This window comes from Triticum urartu, chromosome 7A (assembly GCF_056163025.1).
Source record: "Triticum urartu cultivar PI428250 chromosome 7A, HENAU_Tu73, whole genome shotgun sequence".
NCBI lineage: Eukaryota > Viridiplantae > Streptophyta > Magnoliopsida > Poales > Poaceae > Triticum > Triticum urartu.
The window spans coordinates 464,466,419-464,493,627 of NC_141879.1; the positions used below are offsets into that span (position 1 = coordinate 464,466,419).

Here is a 27,209-nt window from a genome sequence, read left to right on the forward strand (position 1 = left end):
CCTGAGCGCGCGCTTGCGCTCCCTCTTGGGGATGCGGGTAGCATATATCATGTTCACCGTTTTGACTTGAGGGGGAAACTTCTTCTGTCCCCCTGTTCGATGGCCGGGGCTCCTCGTCATCATCCTCGCTTTGCGATCCCTTCTCCTTGATTTCGGCATTTAACTTGCCGGCCTGTTTAAAAACCCAACAATCACTGTTGGTATGATTGGGTGGTTTGTTTGGGGTGCCATGAATCTAGCACGGACGATCGAGTATCCGGTCCAAGCTAGATGAGCCTGAATTGTTCTTTTTGAACGGCTTCTTCCGCTAACCGGACTTAGAGCCACTGAATCTGGCATTGACCACCTTATCATCGGTGTTGTCATTGTTGTTTCGACGCTTGTATCTATTGCGTCGGGACTTGTCGTTGATATTTTTGGCTTCAGGGGTGCCGGCGTCGCTTGCATTGTTTTTGCGACGGGCCAGCCAACTATCCTCACCCGCACAAAAGCGGGGTCATGAGTGCCGTGAGGGCTGCCATGGACTTCGGCTTTTCTTGGCCGAGGTGGCGGGCGAGCCATTCGTCATGGATGTTGTGTTTAAAGGCCGCTAGGGCTTCGGCATCCGGATAGTCGACGATCTAGTTCTTTTTAGTTAAGAACCTAGTCCAGAATTTCCTGGCAGACTCTCCGGGCTATTGAACTATATGGCTTAAGTCATCAGCGTCCGAAGGTCAAACATATGTACCTTGGAAGTTGTCAAGGAAGGCTTCTTCCAAGTCCTCCCAGCTGCCGATGGAATTTTCGGGCAGGCTGTTCAGCCAGTGCCGGGCTGGTCCTTTGAGTTTTAGGGGGAGGTATTTAATGGCATGAAGGTCGTCGCCGCGGTCCATATGAATATGGAGAATGAAGTCTTCGATCCATACCGCGGGATCAGTTGTTCCATCATATGATTCAATATTTACGGGTTTAATCCCTCCTGGGAATTCGTGATGCATTACTTTGTCAGTGAAGCAAAGAGGGTGTGCGGCACCTCTATATCGGGTCTGCGGCATTCGGCCCGTGCATGACTAGGTTTGTCACATCCGGATAAATAGCCGTCGACACGTGTCGAGGCACGTCCTCATGATCTGTAAATCAATCTGGTATATCCTGCTCTATTGTTTAGGTCCTGCTGAAGGTCATATGTGTGACCACGAGCTATTTTATCTCTGCCTTTATAATGAGGCGGGGCGGGCTGGTATTCGGCTTGAGTTGCCGCTTTATCCCGACCATGTGGTGGTCGGTCAGCCCCGTTGCGTGATTATGGGCTCCAGTGCCTCATTATCGAACTGAGGTAGCAATTTGCGCTTCGGGTAACTTTTGGCTGGGCGCTTAATGTTGTATTCTTCGGCTACTAGGACATCGGTCCATCTATTGTTTAGCAGATCTTGATCAGCTTGAAGCTACTGCTGCTTCTTCTTCAGGCTCCTTGCAGTGGCTATTAGCTGGCGCTTAAAGCGCTCCTGCTTGAGGGGTTCCTCAGACACGATGAAATCCTCGTTGCCGAGGCTCACCTCATCCTCGAAGAGCGGAAGATAATTACTGTCCTCTGAGTCTTCGCTTATGGCCTATTCATTGGGGCTAACTTGCCCATCTTCCCGTTCTTCTTGTTCAGAAGTTGCTTCAACGGGGTCTTCATTATCTTTGGCACCGTCCGGAGTATTATCTTCTCCTGTGTCGGTATTGCTATCTTTTGCACGACGTGACTTAGAGCAGTGCCGCTGACGTCGACGCTTAGGCTGTGTCCCAGGAGGTTTATCCTCGATTGGATCTTCTTTGTCGTCGTCGTTAGGTTCTTTAGGTGTATCCACCATGTACACGTCGTACGAAGAAGTGACCGTCCAGCGTCCGGTGAACGACGGGTTTTGGCCATGCTCCTCATCTGCATCGTCGTCCATACCGTCGATGTCTTCGGAGCCGTAATCAAGCATATCGGTTAAGTCTTCGACAATGGCTATGAAGTGGGTGGCGGGTAGGAAGCGAAATTCCCTGTCATCAGCTTTTAGTTCGAACCAGATATAGTTCGGCTGTGAATCCCCCGCTAAGGATAGATTTTTTAATGAGTTCAGCATGTCGCCTAAAGACGAGTGCTGGAAGATGTTCGCGGCGCTGAATTCGGCGAACGAAGACCGATCCTGCTCGACATACGCGGACGCACATGGTTCGGACCTTATGGCCGAAAACGAGTCCGAGGTTCCGGTGACACAGACATCACCGGAGGTTAGGTCCGTGTGCGGCTTTAACGCCGTGGAGTCTGTGGCTTCCGTGGTGGGGTCGAGCTTCCCGTCCTCGGATGGCGCGATCTGCTCCGGATCTAAGGCCAGAGCGGTTACAGGTGCAATTTCCTAGGTATGGCCCAATGACAGATCTAAGTCATGTTCATCGAGGTGACGGGGAGCGACTACCCTGGTCTCGAATCCATCGAAGATCAAGTCTCCGCGGATATTTGTGACGTAGTTCAAGCTCCCAAATCTGACCTGGTGGCCAGGGGCTTAGCTTTCGATCTGCTCCAGATGGCCAAGCGAGTTGGCCCGCAGTGCGAAGCCGCCGAACACGAAGATCTGTCCGGGAAGGAAGACTTCCCCTTGGACAGCGTCATTGTAGATGATTGAAGGAGCCATCAAACCTTTTGATGACGGCACAGTGGAACTCCCAATGAAAGCACCAATGTCGGTGTCAAAACCGGTGGATCTCGGGTAGAGGGTCCCGAACTATACGTCTAAGGTCGATGGTAACAGGAGACAGGGGGCACAATGTTTACCCAGGTTCGGGCCCTCTCTATGGAGGTAATACCCTACTTCCTGATTGATTGATCTTGATGAATATGAGTATTACAAGAGTTGATCTACCACGAGATCGTAATGGCTAAACCCTAGAAGTCTAGCCTGTATGACTATGATCGAATATATATTGATCTGGACTAAGCCCTCCAGTTTATATAGACACCGGAGGGGACTAGGGTTGTACAAGGTCGGTTACAGAGAAAGGAATCTTCATATTTGGTTGCCAAGCTTGCCTTCCACGCCAAGGAGAGTCCCATCCGGACACGGGAGAGAGTCTTCGATCTTGTATCTTCAGAGCCCATTAGTCCGGCCCATGTCCAACAGGCCGGACGCCCGAGGACCCCTTAGTCCAGGACTCCCTCACCCCCCTTTCCTTCCCTAGGGCTGGCCAAACAAGGGAGAGGGCGCACCAGCCCCTTGTGGGTTGATTTGTCCCCTCCTTTGGCCCATAAGGCCCATAACTTGCCGTGGGGTACCCGAAACCCCTTCCGGTGACCCGGTTCCTTCCCGGTACGTCCCGAAACACTTCCGATGTCCAAATACCATCGTCCTATATATCAATCTTTACCTCTCGACCATTTAGAGACTCATCGTCATGTCCGTGATCTCATCCAGGACTCCGAATAACATTCGGTCACTAAAACATATAACTCATATAACTATATCGTCAACGAATGTTAAGCGCGCGGACCCTACGGGTTCGAGAACTATGTAGACATGACCGAGGCACCTCTCCGGTCAATAACCAATAGTGGAAACTGGATGCCCATATTGGCTCCTGCATATTCTACGAAGATCTTTATTGTTTGAACTGTTATGACAACATACGTAATTCCCTTTGTCTATCGGTATGTTACTTGCCCGAGATTCGATCGTCGGTATCTTCATACCTAGTTCAATACCGTTACCTGCAAGTTGCTTTACTCATTCTGTAATACATCACCTTGAGACTAACTCCTTAGTCGTTTGCTTGCAAGCTTATGATGTGTATTACCGATAGGGCCCAGAGATACCTCTTCGATACTCTGAGTGACAAATCCTAATCTCGATCTATGCCAACTCAACAGACACCTTCGGAGATACCTGTAGAGCATCTTCATAATCACTCAGTTATGTTGTGACGTTTGATAGCACACAAGGCATTCCTCCGGTATCCGGGAGTTGCATAATCTCATAGTCGAAGGAATATGTATTTGACATGAAGAAAACAATAGCAATAAAGCTGAACGATCATTATGCTAAGCTAACAGATGGGTCTTGTCCATCACATCATTCTCCTAATGTTGTGATCTCGTTATCAAATGACAACACATGTCCATGGTCAGAAACTTTAACCATCTTTGATCAACGAGCTAGTCTAGTAGAGGCATACTAGGGACATGGGATTTGTTTATGTATTCATACATGTATTTAAGTTTCCGATCAATACAATTCTAGCATTAATAATAAATCTTCATCATGAAATAAGGAAATAAAAAATAAAATTTTTATTATTGCCTCTAGGGCATATTTCCCTCAGTATCCCCATTGAAATCTGTTTAGCATCTTGAATTCTCTCCTTGTGCACTAGTTTACATCTTTCCCGCCACAAATACCAAGACGTAATGGCAATCATCTCCCGAATATTCTGAAACCCCATAATAGATAAATCTTGGTCAGGCATGTGCAACAAAAAACCGAGGACCGCCTCTCCGGCACGATCAACTTCACAAGCTTGACCAATGATCTCGTCTAAGCCAAGCCTTCTCCACCTCTTTTGCCTTGAGCGATTAGAAACAGCGTGAAACAAAAAATAACATGGTTGCAACGATATTTGTTGCACATAACCATGTACTGTATCGCGTCAATTTTTCAGAAAAAATAAATCAAGATTAGAAAAGGTTAATAAATTTTAAAAAAAGTTCATCATTTTTGAAGAAAAGTTCACAAACTTGAAAAAGTTTATCAATTTTCAAAAAGTGTTCATCAAATTTGAAAAGATATTCGTAGATTTGAAAAAAGTTCATGGATTTTTTTAAATACAAATTTGAAAAAAGTTCATTACTTTGAAGAAAAGTTCATCCAATTTGGAAAAAAGTTCATCAAATTTTAAAAAAAAATCATGAAAGTTGGAAAAAGTTCATTGAATTTGAAAAAAGTTCAGCGAGTTTAGAAAAAGTTCATTGATTTGAAGAAAAAGTTCACGACATGTAAAAAATCATCAAGCCAGGAAGAAGAAAAAGAAAAGATAAAAAACGAAAACGAAAAAAACAATAAACAAAAAACAAAAAAGGAAAAAATAAAGTAAAATGTAAGATGAAATAAGAAAATTCGTATAAGATGTTAGTTAATAGGTCGGGCGTGGTGGCGCTGTGGTTACTCTCTGTTATCTCGTATAGTGGCTTGCAGCGCCAAAGAGGATCGCCACGCTGTAATGCCACATTTTTTTGGAGCTATAAATCGTAGCCTGTCGCTACCTTCATGGGCTGCCACACAGAGCGGCAGCTAGGAGAGCTCCCGACGTCTCGCTTAAGGCAGCCGTCAGATTGGGCCGGCCCAGCGCGGATATTGGCCTGCAACGTTTTTTCTTCCACTATTTTCTTTCACATTTTTGCATTTTTATTTTTCATATTTTTTACTTATGTTTGTACTTCAAAATAGTCTGGATATATCTATTATCAAAATCACTTTATATAAGAAAGTTTAAAATGGTTATCATGCATTTACAAAATGTTAAATGCGTATAGAATTTTGAAAAAAATTACAATGCATATAGAAAATATAGATAGACAGGTACATTAGTTTTTTATTTTATTTGAAAATGTTAATCACGCAATTAATTTTTTTGAATGTGTATAATTTTTTTCTAATTTATAAAAAAATTCTATACAAGAAGTGTACAATGTGTATGTCCATATATATTAATAGGACACATTTTATCTACCATTGGTGGTAGTTACCACCACTTGAGTTTGTATATTGTATGTATTATCAATCAAATCGGAGAGTATGTATGTGTAGTAGGCAGTATATAAGAATGTTTAGGTATTATATATGCTACTTTTTTCGTAGCATGTATCATATTTTGTCCTTTTACGTACAAGTATATATGTATTTCACAAATATAATAAAAATCATGGGCCAACATGCAATTTTTTCATGCAATTCAGTTTCAAGTATCTTGTATAGAGTATATCAACATACTTACAATGATAAAATAGTATAGATACTACCACATGATAGTATATTAAGACATGCGGGGTAACTACCCCTAGGTGATAGGATATATTCTTCACCCCCTCTATTTTACCATCAATGCACCTAATTTTACATTCCGTAAGTTTTGTCTTATTTCCGACATAAAAATATATCGTAAGAAAATATATAATCGTTGTAAAAAATATTTCATGTTATGTAAAATTACAAACGTAAAAACATAGTGTAAAATATACATAAACTGCAAATTTTCTTGTCTCATGACATATATTTTTATTTTTTGTAGCAAATTTTACATAGTGAATCAATAGGAATATAACTATTTGAATTCCAAATGTAATTTAATTACGAAGTGATCGTAAGATTACCTCGGGTGGAAAATAACTTATTCTGCACACCGGGTGGAAAATAACTAATAGTGTGCCAAATTTAAATAAATTAATCATGCTTTTAGAAAATGTTAAATATGTATATATAAAATCTTTCTAATGTATACAAAAAATAACCAATTTTTACAGAAAAAGTAGACATGAATTATTATTTTTAAATGTTAATCATGTTTTCCAAGATGTTAATCATGTTTATGAAAAATGTTCCTACTGTAGAAAAAAATTTACAATGCCTATAGAATAAATAGACGTCAAAAGATATAAGTTGTCAAAATTGGTAATCACATATTTGAAAATTTTAAAATGTATACAAAAAATGTTCCAAATTTACAAATTTGTATGAAAAAGGTAGACATAAAAACATATGTTAGAAAATATTAATCATGTATTTACAAATTTTTCGTGCGGTTTATGAAATTGTATATTACAATAAAAATGCTTAGCTTGTTGAAAAAATGTTGACCTTGTATTCAAAAAAGTGTTCATAACATGTATTGTAAGAAAAATGTACATCTTGTACTTGAGAAATGTAAAGTGTGTGTCAAAGAAAATGTTTCACGTATACACCGAAAATGTACACTATGCACTGAAAAAATTAGATATGTGTTGAAGAAAAAGGAAAAATGATGAAAAGCGACAAAGAAACATAAAGAAAGCAAAGAAAAACGAGAAAAAAACAGAGGAAACCAAAGTATAACAAAGGAAAAAGATTTAAAATCAGGGAAGAAACAAAAAAATGAAGACGAAAAGAGAGCAAGAAACCGGCAAAAAGCCAGCGCAGAAAAGGAAAGGAAACAAAGGAATCAAAGAAAATGGGAGAAGACTAACGAAAGAAACAAAAAACTAAAGAAAAAAAGAAAAAAAATAAAAAAAAATAAAGAAACACACTCGGTTTAAACCGGTAAAGAAATGAAGAAAACCGATGAAAAATAATATAACCGAAGGAAAAGTGAAGGACAAAAGTATAAAACCATTGAAGAAATAGAGAAACCCAAAAGAAAAAGAAGAAAAAACAAAGCACGCAAGCGCAACGTTTAGTTAAACGAATGGACCGCCCGACTACTGTAGCGTGTAGGGAACTGCTTCAGGAGAGACGGTTGATGCTCTCGCTATAAACAAGACTAGTATGTATGCATGTGCAATTCATGGAGTGATTAAAGAAAAAAGAAATTCTCCCGCAATTGTTTTTAATATTATATAAAAAATTGTATGTAGACATTTTCTTTGCAGGAAAAGTTTCAATTTATTCATCTTCAATCATGACAGTACAACAAACACCAGAAATAAAAATTACATCCAGATCCGTAGACCACCTAGCGACGACTACAATCATGAAGCGAGCCGAAGGCGCGTCGCCATCATCGCCCCTCTATCGCTGGAGCCGGGCACAACGTTATAGTAGACAGTCGGGAGGTCATCGTGCTAAGGCCCCATAGGACCAGCACCCCAGAATAGCAACCACCGTCGATGAAGAATAACGTAGATCGGAAGGATCCAAACCAAAGACACACGAACGTAGATGAACAACGACGAGATCCGAGCAAATCCACCAAAGATAGATCTGCCAGAGACACACCTCCACACGCCCACCAATGATGCTAGATGCACCGCCGGAATGGGGGCTAGGCGAGGAGACCTTTATTCCATCTTCAGGGAGCCGCCGCCGCCTCGCCTTCCTGAGCAAGACACAAACCCTAACAAGATTGAAAAAAACGACTAAAAACGGAGCTCTCCCCGACGGCCCTTGCCAGAATCCATCGCGCCTCCATGGCCTTAGGGCCACCGGAGACGAGGCGGACCTGTGCCGGCATCGGCGAGAAGCACAAACCCTAACTTTATTTCTTGGAGGAGAAGGAGGCGGCTGCTGGCATGTAGACATCTAAAATACTTTATGTTAATCTACTTTCTTTTTCTCCCCGTTCTCCTTCGAAATCATCTTATCTGGGTTGAAGTCATCATGCACCCTAGCGGTATATGGCACATGAGGCATCATATATGGGCCTTTTTTTGTCTGGAAGGTCTACACGAATGTTGTAGAACACAGTAGAGGCGACATATGTCTATTATTCATGGCGAATCCGGCTGATCTTAGCCTTTGTTTTTGGAGGCTAATGGTTATGATTGATGCTCTACATCCATTTCGAAACTGATACACTATATAGATAGTATAGATATAGTTCCTAAATTGTGTGGCTTCTAACCATAACACTATAAGTAGAAGTGCGGCGTTTCGCTGCCCAGGCCCATCTGCCATCGGACAGGAAAAATTTCAAAACAAATACTAGAAAAATTCAACAAATTCCAATCTTTTTTGTGTAGTAGATAATTTGATGCATGATGTTCGCTCCAATTTTCAGATCATTTGAATATCTGAGTAACTCTCAGCAAAAAAGACAAATCGGGTCAGAACAGTGCGTGAACAGTAAACTTTTTTACAGACCCCGAATTTGTCTTTTTGCTAAGAGCTGCTCAGATGTCGAAATGATTTGAAAATTAAAGCGAACCTCACGCATCAAATTATCTACCACACTCGTTTCAAAAAAAAATTATCTACCACACACAAAAAATTTGAATTTTTTTGATATTTTTTAGTATTTGTTTTATTTTTTTCGTCAGCGTGGGTGCAGATGAGCCTGGACTCAAAAATGAATTATCCTATAAGTGCTAAATAGGATATGGCATAACTCACTTCAATTTGTTTCCTACCAAAAGTTTTTTTTTCGACAGGAACTCTGGGAATTGTATTAAAGATTTTTTGGACTTGCCATTCTCTGTACCAAAAGATATTTTAGTGAATCCTGTCCTCTAAGAAGAAATTGGGTTGGGTTAAAACCTGAGGGGACATGGGCCGATCCCACTCGCATTTCTCGCATGACCCCCTTCGCAGGCCAAGGCCGTATCCCCCCGCTGTCCGGATCATAAAATGGTCTAGAGAAATAGCCCGAAAGCCCACCTCCCTGCAGGTCCAGCCGCACGGCAAAAAAATATTATTTTTGGCTAAAAAAACATTTCTCAAAAAAAAAAATCGATCACGGCACCACGGCCACTACCCCACGTTTCATTTCTCCCCTCTCACATGCCCCTCACCACCAAATCAATCAAACGCGGACTTCCTCCCTGAGACGCACGCACCGCACCTCACCGCCCCGCGTCGCGAGATCTCAAATCCCCGATCCGACCCCACCGGCGGCGATGGCCGGCAAGGAGCTGAGCGACGAGCAGGTTGCGTCGATGCGGGAGGCCTTCTCCCTCTTCGACACTGACGGCGACGGCCGCATCGCCCCCTCGGAGCTCGGCGTCCTCATGCGCTCCCTGGGTGGGAACCCGACGCAGGCGCAGCTCCGCGACATCACCGCCCAGGAGAAGCTCACGGCGCCCTTCGACTTCAAGCGATTCCTCGAACTCATGCGCGCCCACCTCCGCCCGGAGCCGTTCGACCGCCCGCTCCGCGACGCCTTCCGCGTCCTCGACAAGGACGCGTCGGGCACCGTCTCCGTCGCGGACCTCCGCCACGTCCTCACCTCCATCGGCGAGAAGCTCGAGCCCCATGAGTTCGACGAGTGGATCCGCGAGGTCGACGTCGCCGCGGACGGCACCATCCGCTACGACGACTTCATCCGCCGCATCGTCGCCAAGTAGTGGGTTGATCCGTCTCCCAGCCTGCTCAGACTTCTTCGTATTTAATAACTCCTCCTTCGCGTGATTTTATTTCGTATCATCTCATCTGATCTGCTGCGCTTCTGTTTTGTGCTTTGGTTTCGTTGTGGTTCCCCAACCGCCCTAGGGTTTGGATAAAAATGGTGTGATTATGGATTAATGGATCTGTCCGATGGTATTGCAATGTAAAGCATGGATCCTGTTACTTTCTGTGATTGATTGATTGCTTAATCAGAAACCAGTGAAATGCGCCAGTTTATGCATTCATGTTAATACAGCCTATGATTTGTTTTTCTTGTAATTGATGGCATCTTATAATTTCTGATGCTAGCACAGGAGAAATGGATTTATTATGGAGTTGTAGGACCTCTGCCGTTGGCATAATTTGTTTTTGCCGGGAGGGTCATTCTTGTTTTACTTGATCGGTTAATACCATGTGGCTGTTGACAGGCCTCTCTTGAATTTATTGCCACGCAACAATAAGGTTGTTGGAATTTAGGCATATTAGAGCTATAAATATACTGTGAAATCGGTCACACAATCCAATCTATGGTTCAGTTACCTACAATATTACGAACTCTGTCTAGTTTTGCTGGGTCATTGATTGATCTTGGTTTTGCTACACTCACATCCCAGTGCTTGCCTTTTTCACAGTAAGTACTTTAGTGTAACCCTATTAGTTCAATACGTTGTCATGCCTGCTTTAAATCTTACTTGGGATGGTAAGGTTCTGGATCAAATTGAGACATATGTAGAGCAGCAGAGCTATAATCTAATAATATCTGCAATATAACATTTCACAAGCCAGTATTTTCAGTTTACCTGCAATATTATGAATTTGTTATGGTTTCACTGGATCAACCTTATTTTGTAATCAGACGGTAATGACGTCACTTCAATAAGCTGAGTTGTTTTAGTAACCAATATATATTTTATGCTTAGAAGAGTTCAGTCTACTCGGAAACTTACCATCTGTTTATACATATTCCTTATTTGTCACTGGAACTTTCTGGACTCCATATTTGCCACCCATTGTATGAGTGGCACGTGCGGTGCTGTAATGTCATTGACACGTGTCGGAATCGTGTAAATTTCCAGTGGCATATAAGGAATTATATTACCAGTTTGGTATATGTTCTCTCGGAGCTTGTCCATGCTCATGAATATTGCCATGATCCATGAACCACCTCGCTAGCTTCTAACCAAAATATTCTGTGCATATGGCTTGATTTGTATAAGTCTGTGTTGTTGATCCGTGGTAATGAGACCTATGTGCATTTATGTTTGGCGTACTACTTCTTATTGAGGCAAACTACCTTCTGTTGTTAGTTTACACCAAGGGCAGCCGCTAATGTTCTTGTAGGTGGCATTAGGTGTAGGCTTCAGTTGTTGAAGGGACCAAAATCCGGCTCTGTTAAATGTATAATATACATCATATGCAATGCATGAATCCTTATGTTGAGAATCTTTCTGCGCAGTTCAGATTTTTTGCTATGTTTTATTTAGAAATGAAAATTTATGATTGGTTGTGTTCCCCTGTGTTCAACAAAGTTCAAAGGATGTAAAAATGACTGTTCATTTATCCAACATGTGATTCTTGCTGCACCAACCACCTCTGTTCTTCATTTGTAAGTTATATTGCTGAATCTCTGGTAGACCTTGTTAAATCACTTGCTGCTCACAGGTCGCAGCTAGCCATACATCTTGGAATAGATAAGCTGCTTGTTTGCCCTAGCTTCTGTTCAAGGCCTCTGATATGTTTGGTATATAGACGATCTGCATTCAGAATATTCGCTGTGGAATCACATCCATTGGCTGTGTTTGCTGTTTAATCGTTCATCGCGCTGCAATTATGAACTATCTGCATGTCTTATCAGCGGCATAATGCGTGTCTCTTGTTTTTCTTCATATTCTATCACATTTCTCTGATAGCAACTTGTGAGAGGACCAGACACAACCCTTCTCTGAACCAGAATGAAGCTATACTTGATTTTCCACGTGCTCTTCTCAGAAAGTTCGGGGTTGTGTTTGATGGAGGATGAGCCGGGCTTGGTGACAACCTAAACCTGTATATCAAATTCCATTTTGTTGTCTGGTTGGTTGTATTTTTCTTTCTGAGTGTATGATGAAGGGTGACATTGTGACGAGACATGTTTTTTGCTGAAATGCTTTGGTGACGTTGGGCACACTCAAGTTTCTAGTTGATATACTGGAAAATCCAGTTGATGTTTTCTATGCTAAGATGGCTATGTTATCAAAAGATGCCAATGCCCCTCACTAGTGTTTCTTGATTGAAACCCACACACCCCCGAGTGAACAGAATGACTGGATCTGCGTGGATGAAAGATTACAATCATCCATACTCCATGCAAACTCTAACAAACTCTTGCACAGATGATGTTCTGGGTTTTCCGTGTACTCCCTCTGTAACTAATATAAGAAAGACTTTTTAGATCACAATTTATGACCATTCTAATTCAGTAGGACTAAGAGATAAAAGGACTGATAAGGAAATGAAACGAGTCAGTATTTCTAAACTTGCAACAATATTGTCTTCCCATGCCACAAATAACGGCGCAAAAGATTTGCATATAAAAAAAAGTATAACAACACAATGCTCACACTCACACGCGACAATATACCATGGAAAGTCTGTGCAAATGAGCTTAATGAAGCCTGGAAAGATAACCTATTGTTACGGATTTAGAGCAAATATATGTTTCTTAGAGATTTGTTTTTTTATAGGGGTCTTAGAAACTTGGTACTAGTTTTTTTTAGACAAAGAAGAAGAAACTCCAAGCTAAGGCGTCCAATGGGCCCGGAAACCATCCCAACCGGGCTAACACGTACTGACGGCCTGGCCCAAAGCGACGCAGCCCTAGCACCACACTCCCTGCGCCGCCGCTCATTATAAGTAGCACCCCAAAACCCTAACCCGCACGCCCCAATCGCGCCGCCGCTCGAGCCCCTCTCGCCCTTCGCGCCGCCGCTGCTGCAGGCAACCGCCGCCGCCGTCGCCGGAGCTAAACCCCTCGCCTGACGCCATGGGGCGCATGCACAGCCGCGGGTAACCCCTCGCACCCGGTCTCCCGTATCATCCTTGCTTCGCTTCAGTGGTTTATCTGGTCTAATGGCGGCTTCCCGACTGTTTGGCGCAGGAAGGGTATCTCGTCGTCGGCGCTGCCGTACAAGAGGACTCCCCCGAGCTGGGTCAAGACCGCCGTCGCTGATGTGAGCCCCCCTCGGTTGCTCTCCGACCTTGCCGATTTCTTCCGATTGGAGTGATTCTGATGCTTTTGGGTCTTGCGCAGGTCGACGAGTTGATCACGAAGGCTGCGAAGAAGGGTCAGATGCCCTCGCAGATCGGCGTTCTCCTCCGTGACCAGCACGGTATCCCCCTCGTGAAGAGCGTTACGGGAAGCAAGATCCTCCGCATCCTCAAGGCTCATGGTCAGATCCGTCCCCTGTTAAACACCATTCCCATTTTTCTAGCGTTGTTTATGCTTGTGCAAGTGTGTTGATGTTTGAGGATTTTGTGTGCAGGCCTGGCGCCGGAAATCCCAGAGGATCTGTACTTTTTGATTAAGAAGGCTGTCGCCATTAGGAAGCATCTTGAGAGGAACAGGAAGGACAAGGACTCCAAATTCAGGCTCATTCTTGTTGAGAGCAGGATCCACCGTCTTGCCCGTTACTACAAGCGCACCAAGAAGCTCCCGCCCACCTGGAAGTAGTAAGTTACTCTGCTCCTTCACCTTTTACCTAGCTAGGTTTACTGCAACTGAACGTGAGAACTTGCCAGTGCCAATCGGTTATGTTAGGATTTATTTTGTGTTGCATCAGTTGATTCTGTCCTGCATGTTTACAAATTACTATGTGGAAAGCTTTAGGTTGATCAGCTGTGCTACTCAAATGCCATTTTATGTGGAAAGCTGCCTGTCATGCTTAACATGTGGATGCTGTGTTCTGAGCTGCTGTATGCATATCTGTATGCTATCTTGGTTTTTATGGGTTTAGTGTTGTAAACGCATGCCACTCAGTAGCTTATTTAATCAAGGATGACATCTGTTTGCTTCAAGTTTAGGTGAAATTGACTAGTGCCCATAGTATGTGTATAGACCTGAAACCATCTGCCTCTTGTTTTCTTGTTCCATACAAGAGTACACAACTTGAAAGGAAGACTTGTTTTATTTTGATAAAATGTATCGTAGGGTTTAAGCTTTACTTGGTTGTGGTAGTAGTTGGTTGGTAACTTTTTTCTGTTATTTCATTATAATGGAGTTTTTGCTGTAATTTTCAAGCATTCCAACAAATACATCTCATCTTTGGTGTGATACTTCCATACTCTAGATAGTAGCAGAAGTGGAGAATGGGCCTGTTTTAGTTTAACAATCTCTAGCATTGGCTTTGTTGAACTTTAAAACCTGTTTAAGTAATTCATTCATCTGTGCTTGCATTTTTGCTAAGTCGCTTTGCGCTCTTGGTGGGTTGTGTCCCTTTTCATACCTGCAGTTGTTACTAGAGTGTAATCTGACAACTTATCCTTGATTGTCTGCAGCGAGTCTACCACTGCCAGCACTCTGGTGGCTTAGGAGGGCTCTTCATCTGGTGTGCTCTTACCGGCTTCAGGACGGTCTTGTTCTACATATTATCAATTTCATGTAACGCTTTTGAGTTTGGAGCGATTTAGATGAACAAGAGACCAAATTTTCTATGTTTACTTGGAGAATCCCATAAACCATTTTTGGTTTTGCAATTCTGTCTGGTTCTGTTTAGCGTCTGTCTACAATTCATCAGTTAAAATTAGACATTGTGATATTCGTGTTGTCTGATCTGAGTGAGTGTAATCGCTGCTTTCAGTGCACTCAAGCTTGGACAGTTTGACTATATGGTTATTGCACAATCCTCATCTTTTATATCCTTATTGGGACGTAAAAAACTGTCATGATTCACTTCTAAAAGCATGCTGTCAGCGGACCAACATATAATGTGTGCTATTTTGAAACAAGCCTAATACAACCATTGATTATATACCAATGTAAAGTGCATCACACCACCGGATTGACAATCATGCGAGGATCGGGAGGGACAGGGAAGTGTCGGTGTAAGAGCAACTCGGGCGACCCATTTCGTTCGTGGGTGTCTATTTGGGTCGGTGCGGATTCATTTTTGACTTGGATTTGCGTCGGCGTGGATAAGAGAAGCGCGCGCGCTCGGCTTCTTCTTTCCCCTCAAAACCCTGCTGCCCGCCATGGATGACGACCTCGCCACCGGCCTTGCCTTCCTCAACTTGTCCGGCATGACGACTGCCCCCTTCGGCAAAAGCAAGCCTCGCGCCTCCCGCAAGACCGCCGTCGCGTCCAAGCCGAAGAAAACGAGTTGGTGAAGAGGAAGGGCGGGAGGAGGCACGCAACAGGCGTGAGGGACGAAGCCATCGCGGCCGTCGCTGTCGCCGCACCGCAGGTCACCAACGCCCGCGTCGCAGCGGCAACGAGGGAGGCGCTATATATGCTAGGGTTAAACCCTAGCCAGCATGGCTTCGTCAACGCCGTCGTGGCCGCGGCCAGCACCGGCTCATCCGCGTTTCCTCGAATGGTGCTGCCCTGACTCGCCCCGCGCGTCGGCGACGCAGCCGATACCCGGCTTCCATGTTTACCCACAGGCCTCCCGCCTCTCCGGGGAGTGCTCGCCCGAGGTGAGCGTGGTGGTGCCTTCCATGCCCGTGCCCATCGACCTCAACGCCACACCGGTGGCCGGTGGCTCGTCATCCGGAGGCGCGCGACACATGCCAGCCGATGTGGAGGGCATGGTGAACAAGGACTCAAGGGAGGAGGAGCATCGACGATACAAAGAAGAACAAATGAACGCTTTCATGGTGATCCAAAGGAGGAGGCTTGAGATGGATGCAGAGAAGCAAGCCAAGATGCTTGAGATGGAGGCGGAGAAGCAAGCCAAGATGCTAGAGATCGAGGTCGCCAACGCCAAGACCAAGGCGAAAGAAGTGGCTCTCGCGAGCATGATGACCGGGGTGGAGATCATGATGTTGGATCTCAACACCGTGTCGCTAAGGAAGAGGTTGTGGTTCGAGAAGATGCAGGCCGACATGCTCAAGTTCGACGACGAGTGACAAAAGGCGGCGAGCGCCATACTTTTTTGTATGCCAACAAGTGTGCTGGCGTGACCACGGCCGTGATGGCGTGGTCGAACTCCCGCCACTTTTTTGTGTACTGGCATGTGTGTCGGCCACTGGCAAGTGCGCCAGTCGAACTGTGTGTTATTTTTCTGAAGCTGACATTGTATGCCGGCGCTGGCATGGTGTCGATATGAACTTTGGGACGACGACATGGTCGCTGGCATGAACTATGGCCGCAGGCCTTTTTTCAAAATTTGCATGCGGACATGAAATGGGTCGACGCATTAGGCGCACTGCCAACCCAAATCTCAAACGGGACGGACACCGAGCGGGCGGCCGATCCAACGGACGAAAAGCGGAAAGAAGCGCCGTCTGTTTGGGTCTTTGGAGTTGCTCTATTTCATATAATCCAGAAGAGGAAGGCCGGTTGAGTACTTTATTGTCAAGATAGGTTTTATCCACTTCATTGAATTTATGTCATTGAAGCAATGGACTTGCTAGCCAGGGTGCCGAGTTGTTAAGACCCCGCTCTTGAATGGATAAAGCAACCAGTGGAGGTGAAGTCTAAGAGCAAGAAAAGAGAGCTCGAAACTTCTTTCCATTACAGTCACAACCTGTCACTCTAGTCAGAGCGACTCATTCTTGATCACTTTCCCAGTATTCTTGCATGTGTCTTTGAAAAGGACGAGGTGTTGTTCAGGGTTCCTACCCCATTCAACATTTTGCATTTTGGTTGCTTTCTCTTTTGCAACTCTTTTATAGCAATATTCGTAGGCTAACCCAGACATCCATCACTCTCAGAAAAAAGATGCCAACACCGTCATGACAAAAGGCATCGGTTTTCTCTAATCTAACTTGAATTCAGATCAATAATCAATAGGCACACGAACAAGGCAAGAGCGCGGTTTCGGCTAAAATCAACTCTACGAGGAAGGCAGAACTCAGTGGTGACTGTGGGACAATGATTGTATCAAAATTCAGAGGTGAAACATGCAAATCCTTAATGATGCAATGCTAGCTAAGAAAGTATTGGTACCAATTGAGCATCATGAAAGCTCTTGTGCACGAGTCAAGGGGTTGTTTGGGACTGTTTTGCTCCCTAGAATTCATCTCCGCTCTAAAAAACGCAAGCCAAACGAGATAGCTTCGCGATATGTCGCTCCACAAAAAAATCTAGGGTTAGGGTTAGAATCTGGGGTACAACCCCTGTTTTCGTGAAGCTCTTAAAGGGGTGCTAAAAAAACTCTAGAAGCTAGAGTTGGGGGAAATTACCCACCACTACCATTAGTAAGTGGATACCCCTTTGTTTTTCCCACGACATCCAATCAAGTAGATCATTTTCTACCAAATTTCTCATTTTTGAAACTAGAGCTAGCTGAAAGCCAAACACGATAAACTACTCTTTGGTGGAGCTGCAACCCCTATATGGAACTTCTCCAAAGTACATCGGGTGGAGTGAAGCTGATTTTGGTGAAGCGAAGCAGTCCCAAACAGACCCTAAAGGGACAGTATTTGTAATCCTTGTACTGCCACATGGTCCTTGTACTGCCTCTTATACATCACCTACTCATGCAAATCAAAGACTTCAAAGCTCTTATGATCATGCTCTCATTATCATTTGTCCTAGAGCTAGATGCTCTTGAAGTGTACATTCATAGTGTGTTTTCACCATCTTCATCTTCGTCGCCTCCAATGTCTTTTTCAACCAAAATCTTCACCATCTCATGACGAGTTGAGGTGGCAATCATCTTCAAACAAGCTGCTCTGACCCAACAAACCTTCACATGCCCACTCACCTACACCTTAGTTTGACATTAGCTAGAATCATAGTTTAAAAAACCGAACCGGCGCTAGTGGAGGCGACTACTATACAAATTGGTTTTTATCCCCTTTCCGTGACAAAGTTTTAAACCGCCGCCTTGCTTGTGTGTGCGAAAGGGGGAGGGGGGGGGGTCCTTCGCACACGACCCAGAAAACCGTCGGCAATAGGTCCTCCGGTCACACACGCGGGGCAAAAAGAGCTCGTGTGCTATCGGCCGAGCCATCGCAAACAATTATGCATGCCCAATTGTTTTCGTTTGTATGTACATCCCACACAGTGAATTCAGACAAACGTTTCCTTTCGTATGTACATCCCATAGTGAATCCGAGACAAATGTTTCCGTCCGTCCATACATCACACACAATTTTCTGCATCACATCGTCTGTGATAGTGTTGCCATTGCAGACGATATTAATAATGCTATCGTTTGTGTTATTGAATGCATCACGCACGGTGCCTAGAAGAAACCGCGTGGCATAGGCTGCCCATCACACACCTTTTATGTGGAAAACTTTGTGCGAGGTGGCCTAACACAAATTGTTGTCCACATGAAGTCATGTGTGATTGTTCGTTGATCCAACACGTTTACTTCCTAAAAACCGTGTGGGTTATCCGAGGTCATCGCCCATGATGTTGTCTTAATAACCGTTTGCAATAGAAAAACCCAATAAGCAGGCTAATTGGCCTATTATTTTGAATCCGTTAGTAATCAAATTAACAATTCATATTAAACACACAATATATTTCATTTTCGCATTATGGAACCAGGATTTCATAATTGAAATACATCAAGTACAACATCATATAGCTTCAACACTCACTTACACCATATAGGCATATAGCTATCTAGCCCATTACACAACAGCACCAAATTTCACATGCAACATCTAAAACCTTTGGAAACTAGCATCGTAGACGGTAGATAGACAGATGAATCTCATTGTCGAGGGAATTTTCCCCAGGTAGCCTCATCCGCACCCAATAATATTTCAAGACATCGGGGATGGCAAAGCCCTCATGCCGGCTAGCCGTGTGGCCGGCTAGGACCACACGGCCGGCTTCCAGAAGACGGCATACGCTTAGAAGGCGGCTTCGGGGGTGGGCTGGCTTCCAGCAGTCGGCCCCTCCTACTCCTCGGAGTCTGCACTCACCTACTACGACGAGACAAGGCGTAGCTACAGTGTCGCCTGCTCCCCCCGAATCCCGGAAGGGCATGGCTACAGTGCGGGCTGACCAAACGGCCACCTACCCACACAACGTGGGACTGTAGCCATACGATGCATGACGCGGCCCTCGTCAGCAAGGACCGCGCTACAGCAAAAGGCAATCAGCATGGCCCGCAGGCGGCGGGCCCTACCCGCCGGCTGGATTCTCGACAGCCAGCGGGGCCCTCCAGAGGCAGGCCCTAGTAGCCGATGGAGAACCCGGCGACCCTAGACACCGACGTCCGGGTCCTACACCCGACCGTATTACCATTGTACCCCGAGGGGGTCAGCCTGTAAGACCCCCCGGGATCACCCATGCAAAGGGTTCAACTCTCATTCCACACACACACCATAGCTAGGAGAAGCGGGAAAGCCCTACCCTTCTTCCTCCTCTAGCAATACAGCTCCAGGAGCAACTCTGTATACTATCGATCATAGTCATCACAGCAGGATTAGGAGTGTTTTCTCTCCGGAGAGCCCCGAACCTGGGTACGTCTCGTGTGCTCCCGAGCTCGTGCTCACTCTCGCTTCCGGAACCCGACGACGTCCTCATGGTTCCACCCATGATAAGCCACCCCCTGGCATCTGATGTGAGATTACCACGATAGTTGGCACCCACCGTGGGGCCATCCGTGGCGTCGGCCACCCGGAAGGAAACCCTCCACCCCGCCGCGAGAACGGAGTGACCTCCTGGTCCTCTAGTGCTGGCGACCGCGGCCAGCGGAACCCGGAGCCGGCTGCTAGCCGCAGTCGGTGATCTCACGAGATGGTTGTGAACAGCCGGCAAGTTCCTCTGAGAGTGGAGGGCCGGCGCCAGCAGGATGAACGTCCGCCCCCCGGTAGGGAGAGGCTGGCTTCTCCAGCACCGGTTGACCACCCAACCTTGGGGGGCCGGCTAGACCCCCGTGAAGCAGTCAGCGAGAATGACGCTCGTCGCCGGATCGAGCAGCTGGCTCGGTCCCTAGCAATGGAGGATGAGGATATAGTCAGCCCGGCCTGCTTTGGCCCCCGCATCCGCGACGAGCCCTTCCCCAAAGGGTTCTTGCTTCCTCGCGACACTCCCAAGTAGAACGGCGCCGTGAAGCCGGAAGATTGGCTCACCGACTATGCCACAGCCGTCATCATAGTAAACGGCAACAAGCGCGTTGCCGTGAGGTACGTTCCGCTCATGTTGCAGGGCATGACCCGGACATGGCTGAACAACCTCAATCCCAAGAGCATCAATAGTTGGCTGGACTTCAGCGAAGTCTTCGTGCGCAACTTCAACAGCACCTACAAGTGCCCCCCAAGCCTCGTCAGCTCTCCATGTGCGTTCAGGGCCCAACCGAGTCCACTCACGACTACCTGACGCACTGGGCTGAGTTGCGCAACTCTTGCGAGGGGGTGCACGAGGTGCAAGCCATCGAGTACTTCACCGCCGGGTGCACAGAGGGCACCCTGCTCAAGCACAAGCTTTTGTGCGACGAGCCGGCTACCTTGGACGAGCTCCTGGTGATGGCGGACAAGTACGACATCGCCGACTCTTCCATGAAGTCGGAGATCCGGATCGACGTGTCCGGGAAGGTGATCCCCTCGGCTTCTCAGGCGCCGGCTGGTGACTCCAACCGGCATCAGCAACCGAACGACAACAAGCGCAAGGCCCAGCAACCGGCTTCTAACAGTCGGCGGGTGGCGACCGTCGAGGACCAGCAGCTGTCAGGTCAACCCGGCCCCAAGCGTCAGCGGGGTGGCAAGGGCGCCTGGCTGCCGGCCTTCTCCTTTGAGCAGGCCCTCGACGCTCCATGCAAGTTCCACAGTCGCGTGAAGCCCAACCATACAACCTGGCAGTGCAGCTGGCTCACCCAAATCACTAAGGGTGAGGGCTTGCCGCCGCCTCTAGCCGGCCCGGCGGTTCTGGCTCCTCAGCAGCCAGCCCGCCCTGTCGGCATGCTCCAAGATGAATTCCCCAACAAGAACGCCACCTACGTCGTCTTCACCAGTGAAGCCAGCGACAAGCACAGTCGGCGTTAGCAGCACCGCGAGGTGAATGCTGTTATTCCAGAGGTCCCCCAATTCATGCACTGGTCCGAGAGGCCCATCACCTGGAGCCGAGATGACCATCCGTCCGTGATGCCTTCGTCGGGTGTTTATGCCATGGTGCTGGACTCCACCTTCTCAACTGAGAGGCAGGCGTGCCGCTTCTCCCGAATCCTGATAGACGGCGGTAGAAACATCAACATCCTCTACCGGGACACCATGGAAAAGATGGGCATCAAGGAGCAGCAACTCCAGCCTAGCCGGACCGTGTTCTATGGCATTGTCCATGGGCTTTCCCGCTCTCCAATCGGCAAGATCAAGATCGACGTCCTGTTCGGCGACACGACCCACTTCCGCCGAGAGCCTATCTGGTTTGAGGTGGTTGACTTGGACAACCCCTACCACATGCTCTTGGGTCGGCCCGCGATAGCCAAGTTCATGATGGTTCCGCACTATGCATACCTAAAGGCGAAGATGCCGGGTCCCAAGGGTATCATCACCATTGCCGACGACTATAAGAAGTCGCTCGAATGCGCCGCAGCCAGCTCCTGGCTGGCCGAGTCCCTCGTCATCGCCAAAGAAAAGTGCCTCCTTGACTGGGCTGTGGCCATGGCCAGCAAGCAGCCAACCATGCTGACTGACCCCAAGGATGATGAAGGCGAGGGCTCCTTCTAGCTGGCCAAGGAAACCAAGAAGATCATCTTGGACCCGACGCACCCGGAGCAATACGTTGTCGTGGGGTCCAACCTCGATAGCAAATAGGAAGGCCAGCTCGTCGACTTCCTCCGTGAGAATCGGGATATATTCGCGTGGTCCCCCAAGGACATGCCGGGTGTTTCAAAGAAGTTCACCGAGCACAAGCTGCATGTACGACCAGATGCTAAGCCGGTCAAGCAACCCCTCCACCACCTATCAGAAGAGAAGAGAAGGATCGTTGGTGAAGAAATCGCCCGGCTTCTGGCATCTAGCTTCATCATGGAAGTGTTCTACCCGGACTGGCTTGTCAACCCAGTCCTCGTTTTGAAGAAAAACAACAAGTGGTGCATGTGTATCGACTACACGAGCCTGAACAAGGCCTGCCCCAAGGATTCGTTTGCCTTGCCCTGGATCGATCAAGTGACCGACTCCACGGCCGGCTGCGACCTGCTGTCCTTCTTGGACGCCTACTCCGGCTACCACCAGATCAAGCTGGACCCGGCCGATCAACTGAAGACCGCATTCATCACCTCTTTCGGCGTGTTCTGCTACATCACCATGACGTTTGGCTTGAGGAATGCCGGCACAACCTTTCAACGCTGCATGCAGAAGTGCCTCCTAAAACAACTCGGCAGGAATGCCCATGTCTACGTGGATGACATAGTGGTGAAGACGAAGAAGCACGGCACCCTTTTGGAGGATCTCAAGGAGACCTTCGCCAACCTGCGCCATTTCCAAATCAAGCTCAACCTGGAGAAATGTGTTTTCGGAGTGCCAGCCGGCCAGCTCCTTGGCTTCCTTGTTTCTGAACGCGGGATAGAGTGCAACCCCATGAAGATCAAGGCCATCGAGCGGATGAAGAAACCGACTAAGCTGCGGGACATCCAGAAGTTCACCGGGTGCCTAGCATATCTCAGTTGTTTCGTCAGCCGATGGGCAAGAAGACCCTCCCTCTGTACCAGCTGATGAAGAAGACCATGTGCTTCGAGTGGACTGACCAGGCGGACGAGGCGTTCCTCCAGCTCAGTCGGATGCTGTCCACACCGCCTGTTCTGGCCGCTCTAGCTGCCAAGGAACCAATGCTCCTCTACATCACTGCTACCAACCGGGTCGTCAGCACGGTGATTGTATTTGAACGCCCAGAAGCTGGCAAGGCGCAACTGGTCCAGAGGCCGGTCTATTACTTGAGAGATGTGTTGTTGTAAGTGCATCTACTGCCACCCCTAGTTGGTTTTGGAGTATTGACGACAAACGTGGTTGAGGGACTAATGTGTTTGTGAGAATTGCAGGATAACACATGTAGTAGTCCCTCATTGATTCGGTTTACCTACCAGAGATGACCCCTAAAAATGTATGAAGACATTGAAGAAAATGGTGGTTCATGAAGATATTCACATTGAAGATAATGACCTGTGAAGACATTCACTTGAAGACTATGGAGTGCGAAGACATAGTTTCTTTTGTAGTTTCCTTTTCTTGTTTATGGAGTCATAGGAACCACCGTACTATTAAGTGGGGTCCAAGTGAACAAATCAGATGACTGAAGTGATGCTCAACCAAATTCCAATGTCTTCGAGTGAAGACAATGAGAGCAAATCTTATCCAGAGTTGGATGAGTCAGCTTTGCTTGTAGCCCAAGCCAAGCTGTCGCGTGTGTTTGAAATCCCACTATTGGACACATGTCGCTTCCTTAGTGAACCAGGGTCATTTCAGACATATCATGTCGGGTTGCCTCCAGGCTATAAATAGCCTACCCCCTACACCATAAATTGGTGGCTGCTTAGAGTTAGTGCATGACTTTTGTCGTTTGAGAACAACCCACCTCCGAATCCTTTGAGAGAGAGAGAGAGATCCTCGTGAGGACAAAGCCCAAAACACCCAGAGCCAAAGAGTGTTAGGCATCACTAAAGTCTTTCTGTCCGCATGACTTGAAGACTTGTTACACTTGAGGACTGTGAGTCCTCCAGCCGGTTAGGCGTCACGTTCTGAGCATCTAAGAGTCATTGTGGATCGCCGGTGAACGGAGTCTGTGAAGGTTTGGAGGTCTACCTTGAAGACCTACCAGAGTGATTGGGCGAGGACTAGGTGTCCTTAGCTCAAGGGGAATAAGGTGAAGACACATTCTTCTGAGTTCAATCTCAGCCTCCCTAACCAGACGTACAGTTGTCACAGCAACTGGAACTGGTCTACCAAATCCTTGTCTATGCCAAGTGATACGTCTCCGTCGTATCTATAATTTTTGATTGTTCCATGCCAATATTATACAACTTTCATATACTTTTGGTAACTTTTTATACTATTTTTGGGACTAACATATTGATCAAGTGCCTAGTGCCAGTTCTTGTTTGTTGCATGTTTTTTGTTTCACAAAGAATCCATATCAAATGGAGTCCAAACGGGATAAAAATTGACGGAGATTTTTTTTGGAATATATGTGAATTTTGGGAAGTGAAATCAACGCGAGACGATGCTCGAGGGGCCCACGAGGCAGGGGGCGCGCCCCTGACCCTCGTGGCCACCCCGTATGGCAGTTGGTGCCCTTCTTTCGCCGCAATAAAGCTAATATCCGGATAAAAATCGTGTCCAGATTTCAGCCCAATCAGAGTTACGGATCTCCGGGAATATAAGAAACGGTGAAAGGGCAGAATCTGGGAACGCAGAAACCGAGAGAGACAGAGAGACAGATCCAATCTCGGAGGGGCTCTCGCCCCTCCCATGCCATGGAGGCCATGTACCAGAGGGGAAACCCTTCTCCCATCTAGGGAGAAGGTCAAGGAAGAAGAAGAAGGGGGGCTCCCTCCCCCTCTCTTCCGGTGGCGCAAGAACGCCGCCGGGGCCATCATCATCACCGCAATCTACACCAACAACTTCACCACCATCATCACCAACTCTTCCCCCCTCTATGCAGCGGTGTAACCCCTCTTTTACCCGCTGTAATCTCTACTTAAACATGGTGCTCAATGCTATATATTATTTCCCAATGATGTATGGCTATCCTATGATGTTTGAGTAGATCCGTTTTGTCCTATGGGTTAGTTGATGATCGTGATTGGTTTGAGTTGCATGTTTTATTATTGGTGCTGTCCTATGGGGCTCTCTGTGTCGCGCAAGCGTGAGGGATCCCCAGTGTAGGTTTTGCAATATGTTCATGATTTGCTTATGGTGGGTGGCGTGAGTGACAGAAGCACAGACTCGAGTAAGTAGGTTGTTTGCGTATGGGAGTAAAGAGGACTTGATGCCTTATAATGCTATGATTGGGTTTTACCTTAATGATCTTTAGTAGTTGAGGATGCTTGCTAGAGTTCCAATCATAAGTGCATATGATCCAAGAATAGAAGGTATGTTAGCTTATGCCTCTCCCTCAAATAAAATTGCAATAATGATTACCGGTCTAGTTATCGATTGCCTAGGGACAAATAACTTTCTCGTGAAAAAAATCTTTCTACTAAAACTAACTTAGGTGTCTTCATCTAAACAGCCCCTACTTTTTATTTACGCGCTCTTTATTATCTTGCAAACCTATCCAACATTACCTACAAAGTACTTCTAGTTTCATACTTGTTCTAGGTAAAGCGAACGTTAAGCGTGCGTAGAGTTGTATCAGTGGTCGATAGAACTTGAGGGAATATTTGTTCTACCTTTAGCTCCTCGTTGGGTTCGACACTCTTACTTATTGAAAGAGGCTACAATTGACCCCCTATACTTGTGGGTTATCAAGACCTTTTTCTAGCGCCGTTGCCGGGGAGTTATAGCGTGGGGTGAATATTCTCGTGTGTGCTTGTTTGCTTTATCACTAAGTAATTTTTATTTGCTGTTCTAAGTTGTTCTCTATCTTTAGTTATGGATATGAACACGAAATACCAAAAAAATAGGTTTACTTGCTACTCATGGAGATGGGGAACCTCCTAAAACCCTCGATGCTCATTATGTGAAAGATATTATGTACTACTTTGATAATCCTGAGAAAACCCCATTCAACTTTATAATGGGAGTAACGTTGGATCAACATGAATACTTTAGGGATTATCGCTTGACTCAAAAATGGAAACTATTATGGGACCAAATTTATATGTTGCATTGATATGCTTGACAACTGTGCTTGAGATATGATTATACTTGGTGCTCTAGGATGAAGGCTCCACACCTTCCCTTTTCATGTGAATTTAATGATGATGAAACCTTGGCTTCTTATGCTAATGGTATATATGATTATTATGATGTGGAACACATAGAAGAATTTGTTGCTTTTATGGGTGCTTATGAAATTGAATCTTTGTTTGAAGAGTTTGAAGATTTTGATGATTCAGTTTATAGACCTGAAAATTTAGCTATCCTTAAATATTGCTATGAGAATTATAAATACAATTATGATATTGATGAATTTATTGAGAAAGTCTCCGCTGTCCGAGAAACGACTAATATTTTGCAGGAGTCTATGGAAGAAGAAATTGATGAAACTGTGAGCTCATTGGATGAAAAAGATGATGAGGAGAGCGAAGAACAAAAGGAGGAAGAGCAGATTAGCTACCCGTGCCCACCTTCTAATGAGAGTAACTCTTCAACTCATACATTGTTTAATTTCCCTTCATGCTTACCGAAGGATGATTGCTATGATGATTGTTATGATCCCGTTGATTCTTTTGAAATATCCCTTTTTGATGATGCTTGCTATGCTTGTGGCCAAGATGCCAATCTGAATTATGCTTATGGATATGAACTTGCTATAGTTCCTTATGTTAAACATGAAATTGCTGCTATTGCACTCACGCATGATAGTCCTATTATCTTTTTGAATTCTCCTGACTACACTATATCGGAGAAGTTTGCCCTTATTAAGGATTATATTGATGGGTTGCATTTTACCGTTGCACATGATAATTTTGATGAATATAATATGCATGTGCTTGCTGCTCCTACTTGCAATTATTATGAGAGAGGAACTACATCTCCACCTCTCCATGTTTCCAATATGATAAAATTGCAAGAAACTGTTTATACTATGCATTGGCCTTTACTATGTGTGCATGAATTGTTCTTTTATGACATGCCGATGCATAGGAAGAGAGTTAGACTTCGTCATTACATGATATATGTTGCTTTGTGCTCACTACTAAATCACAAATCATTGTTAATTAAAATTGTCTTTGATATATCTTGGGATCCAGGTGGATCCATTACTTGAGCACCTTATGCCTAACTTAATGGCTTTAAAGAAAGCGCTGCCAGGGAGACAACTCGGAAGTTTTAGAGAGTCATTTATTTCTGTTGAGTGCTTTTATATAGTTTAAAAACAAA

The 27,209-nt window shown here is 45.8% G+C and overlaps 2 protein-coding genes across 2 annotated transcripts; both read left to right on the forward strand.

Annotated features, from left to right (window-relative positions):
* Positions 1 to 9,452: 9,452 nt before the first annotated feature.
* On the forward strand, positions 9,453 to 10,318 carry LOC125517957 (putative calcium-binding protein CML7). Its single transcript, XM_048682917.2, has one exon. It carries the CDS (start codon positions 9,581 to 9,583, stop codon positions 10,025 to 10,027), a length of 447 nt encoding a protein of 148 aa, XP_048538874.1. The 5' UTR covers positions 9,453 to 9,580; the 3' UTR covers positions 10,028 to 10,318.
* Positions 10,319 to 12,951: 2,633 nt separating this feature from the next.
* On the forward strand, positions 12,952 to 14,860 carry LOC125517956 (small ribosomal subunit protein uS15z). Its single transcript, XM_048682916.2, has 5 exons — positions 12,952 to 13,112; positions 13,204 to 13,276; positions 13,357 to 13,495; positions 13,589 to 13,775; positions 14,601 to 14,860. Exons 1-5 carry the CDS (start codon positions 13,090 to 13,092, stop codon positions 14,632 to 14,634), a joined length of 456 nt encoding a protein of 151 aa, XP_048538873.1. The 5' UTR covers positions 12,952 to 13,089; the 3' UTR covers positions 14,635 to 14,860.
* Positions 14,861 to 27,209: the final 12,349 nt, after the last annotated feature.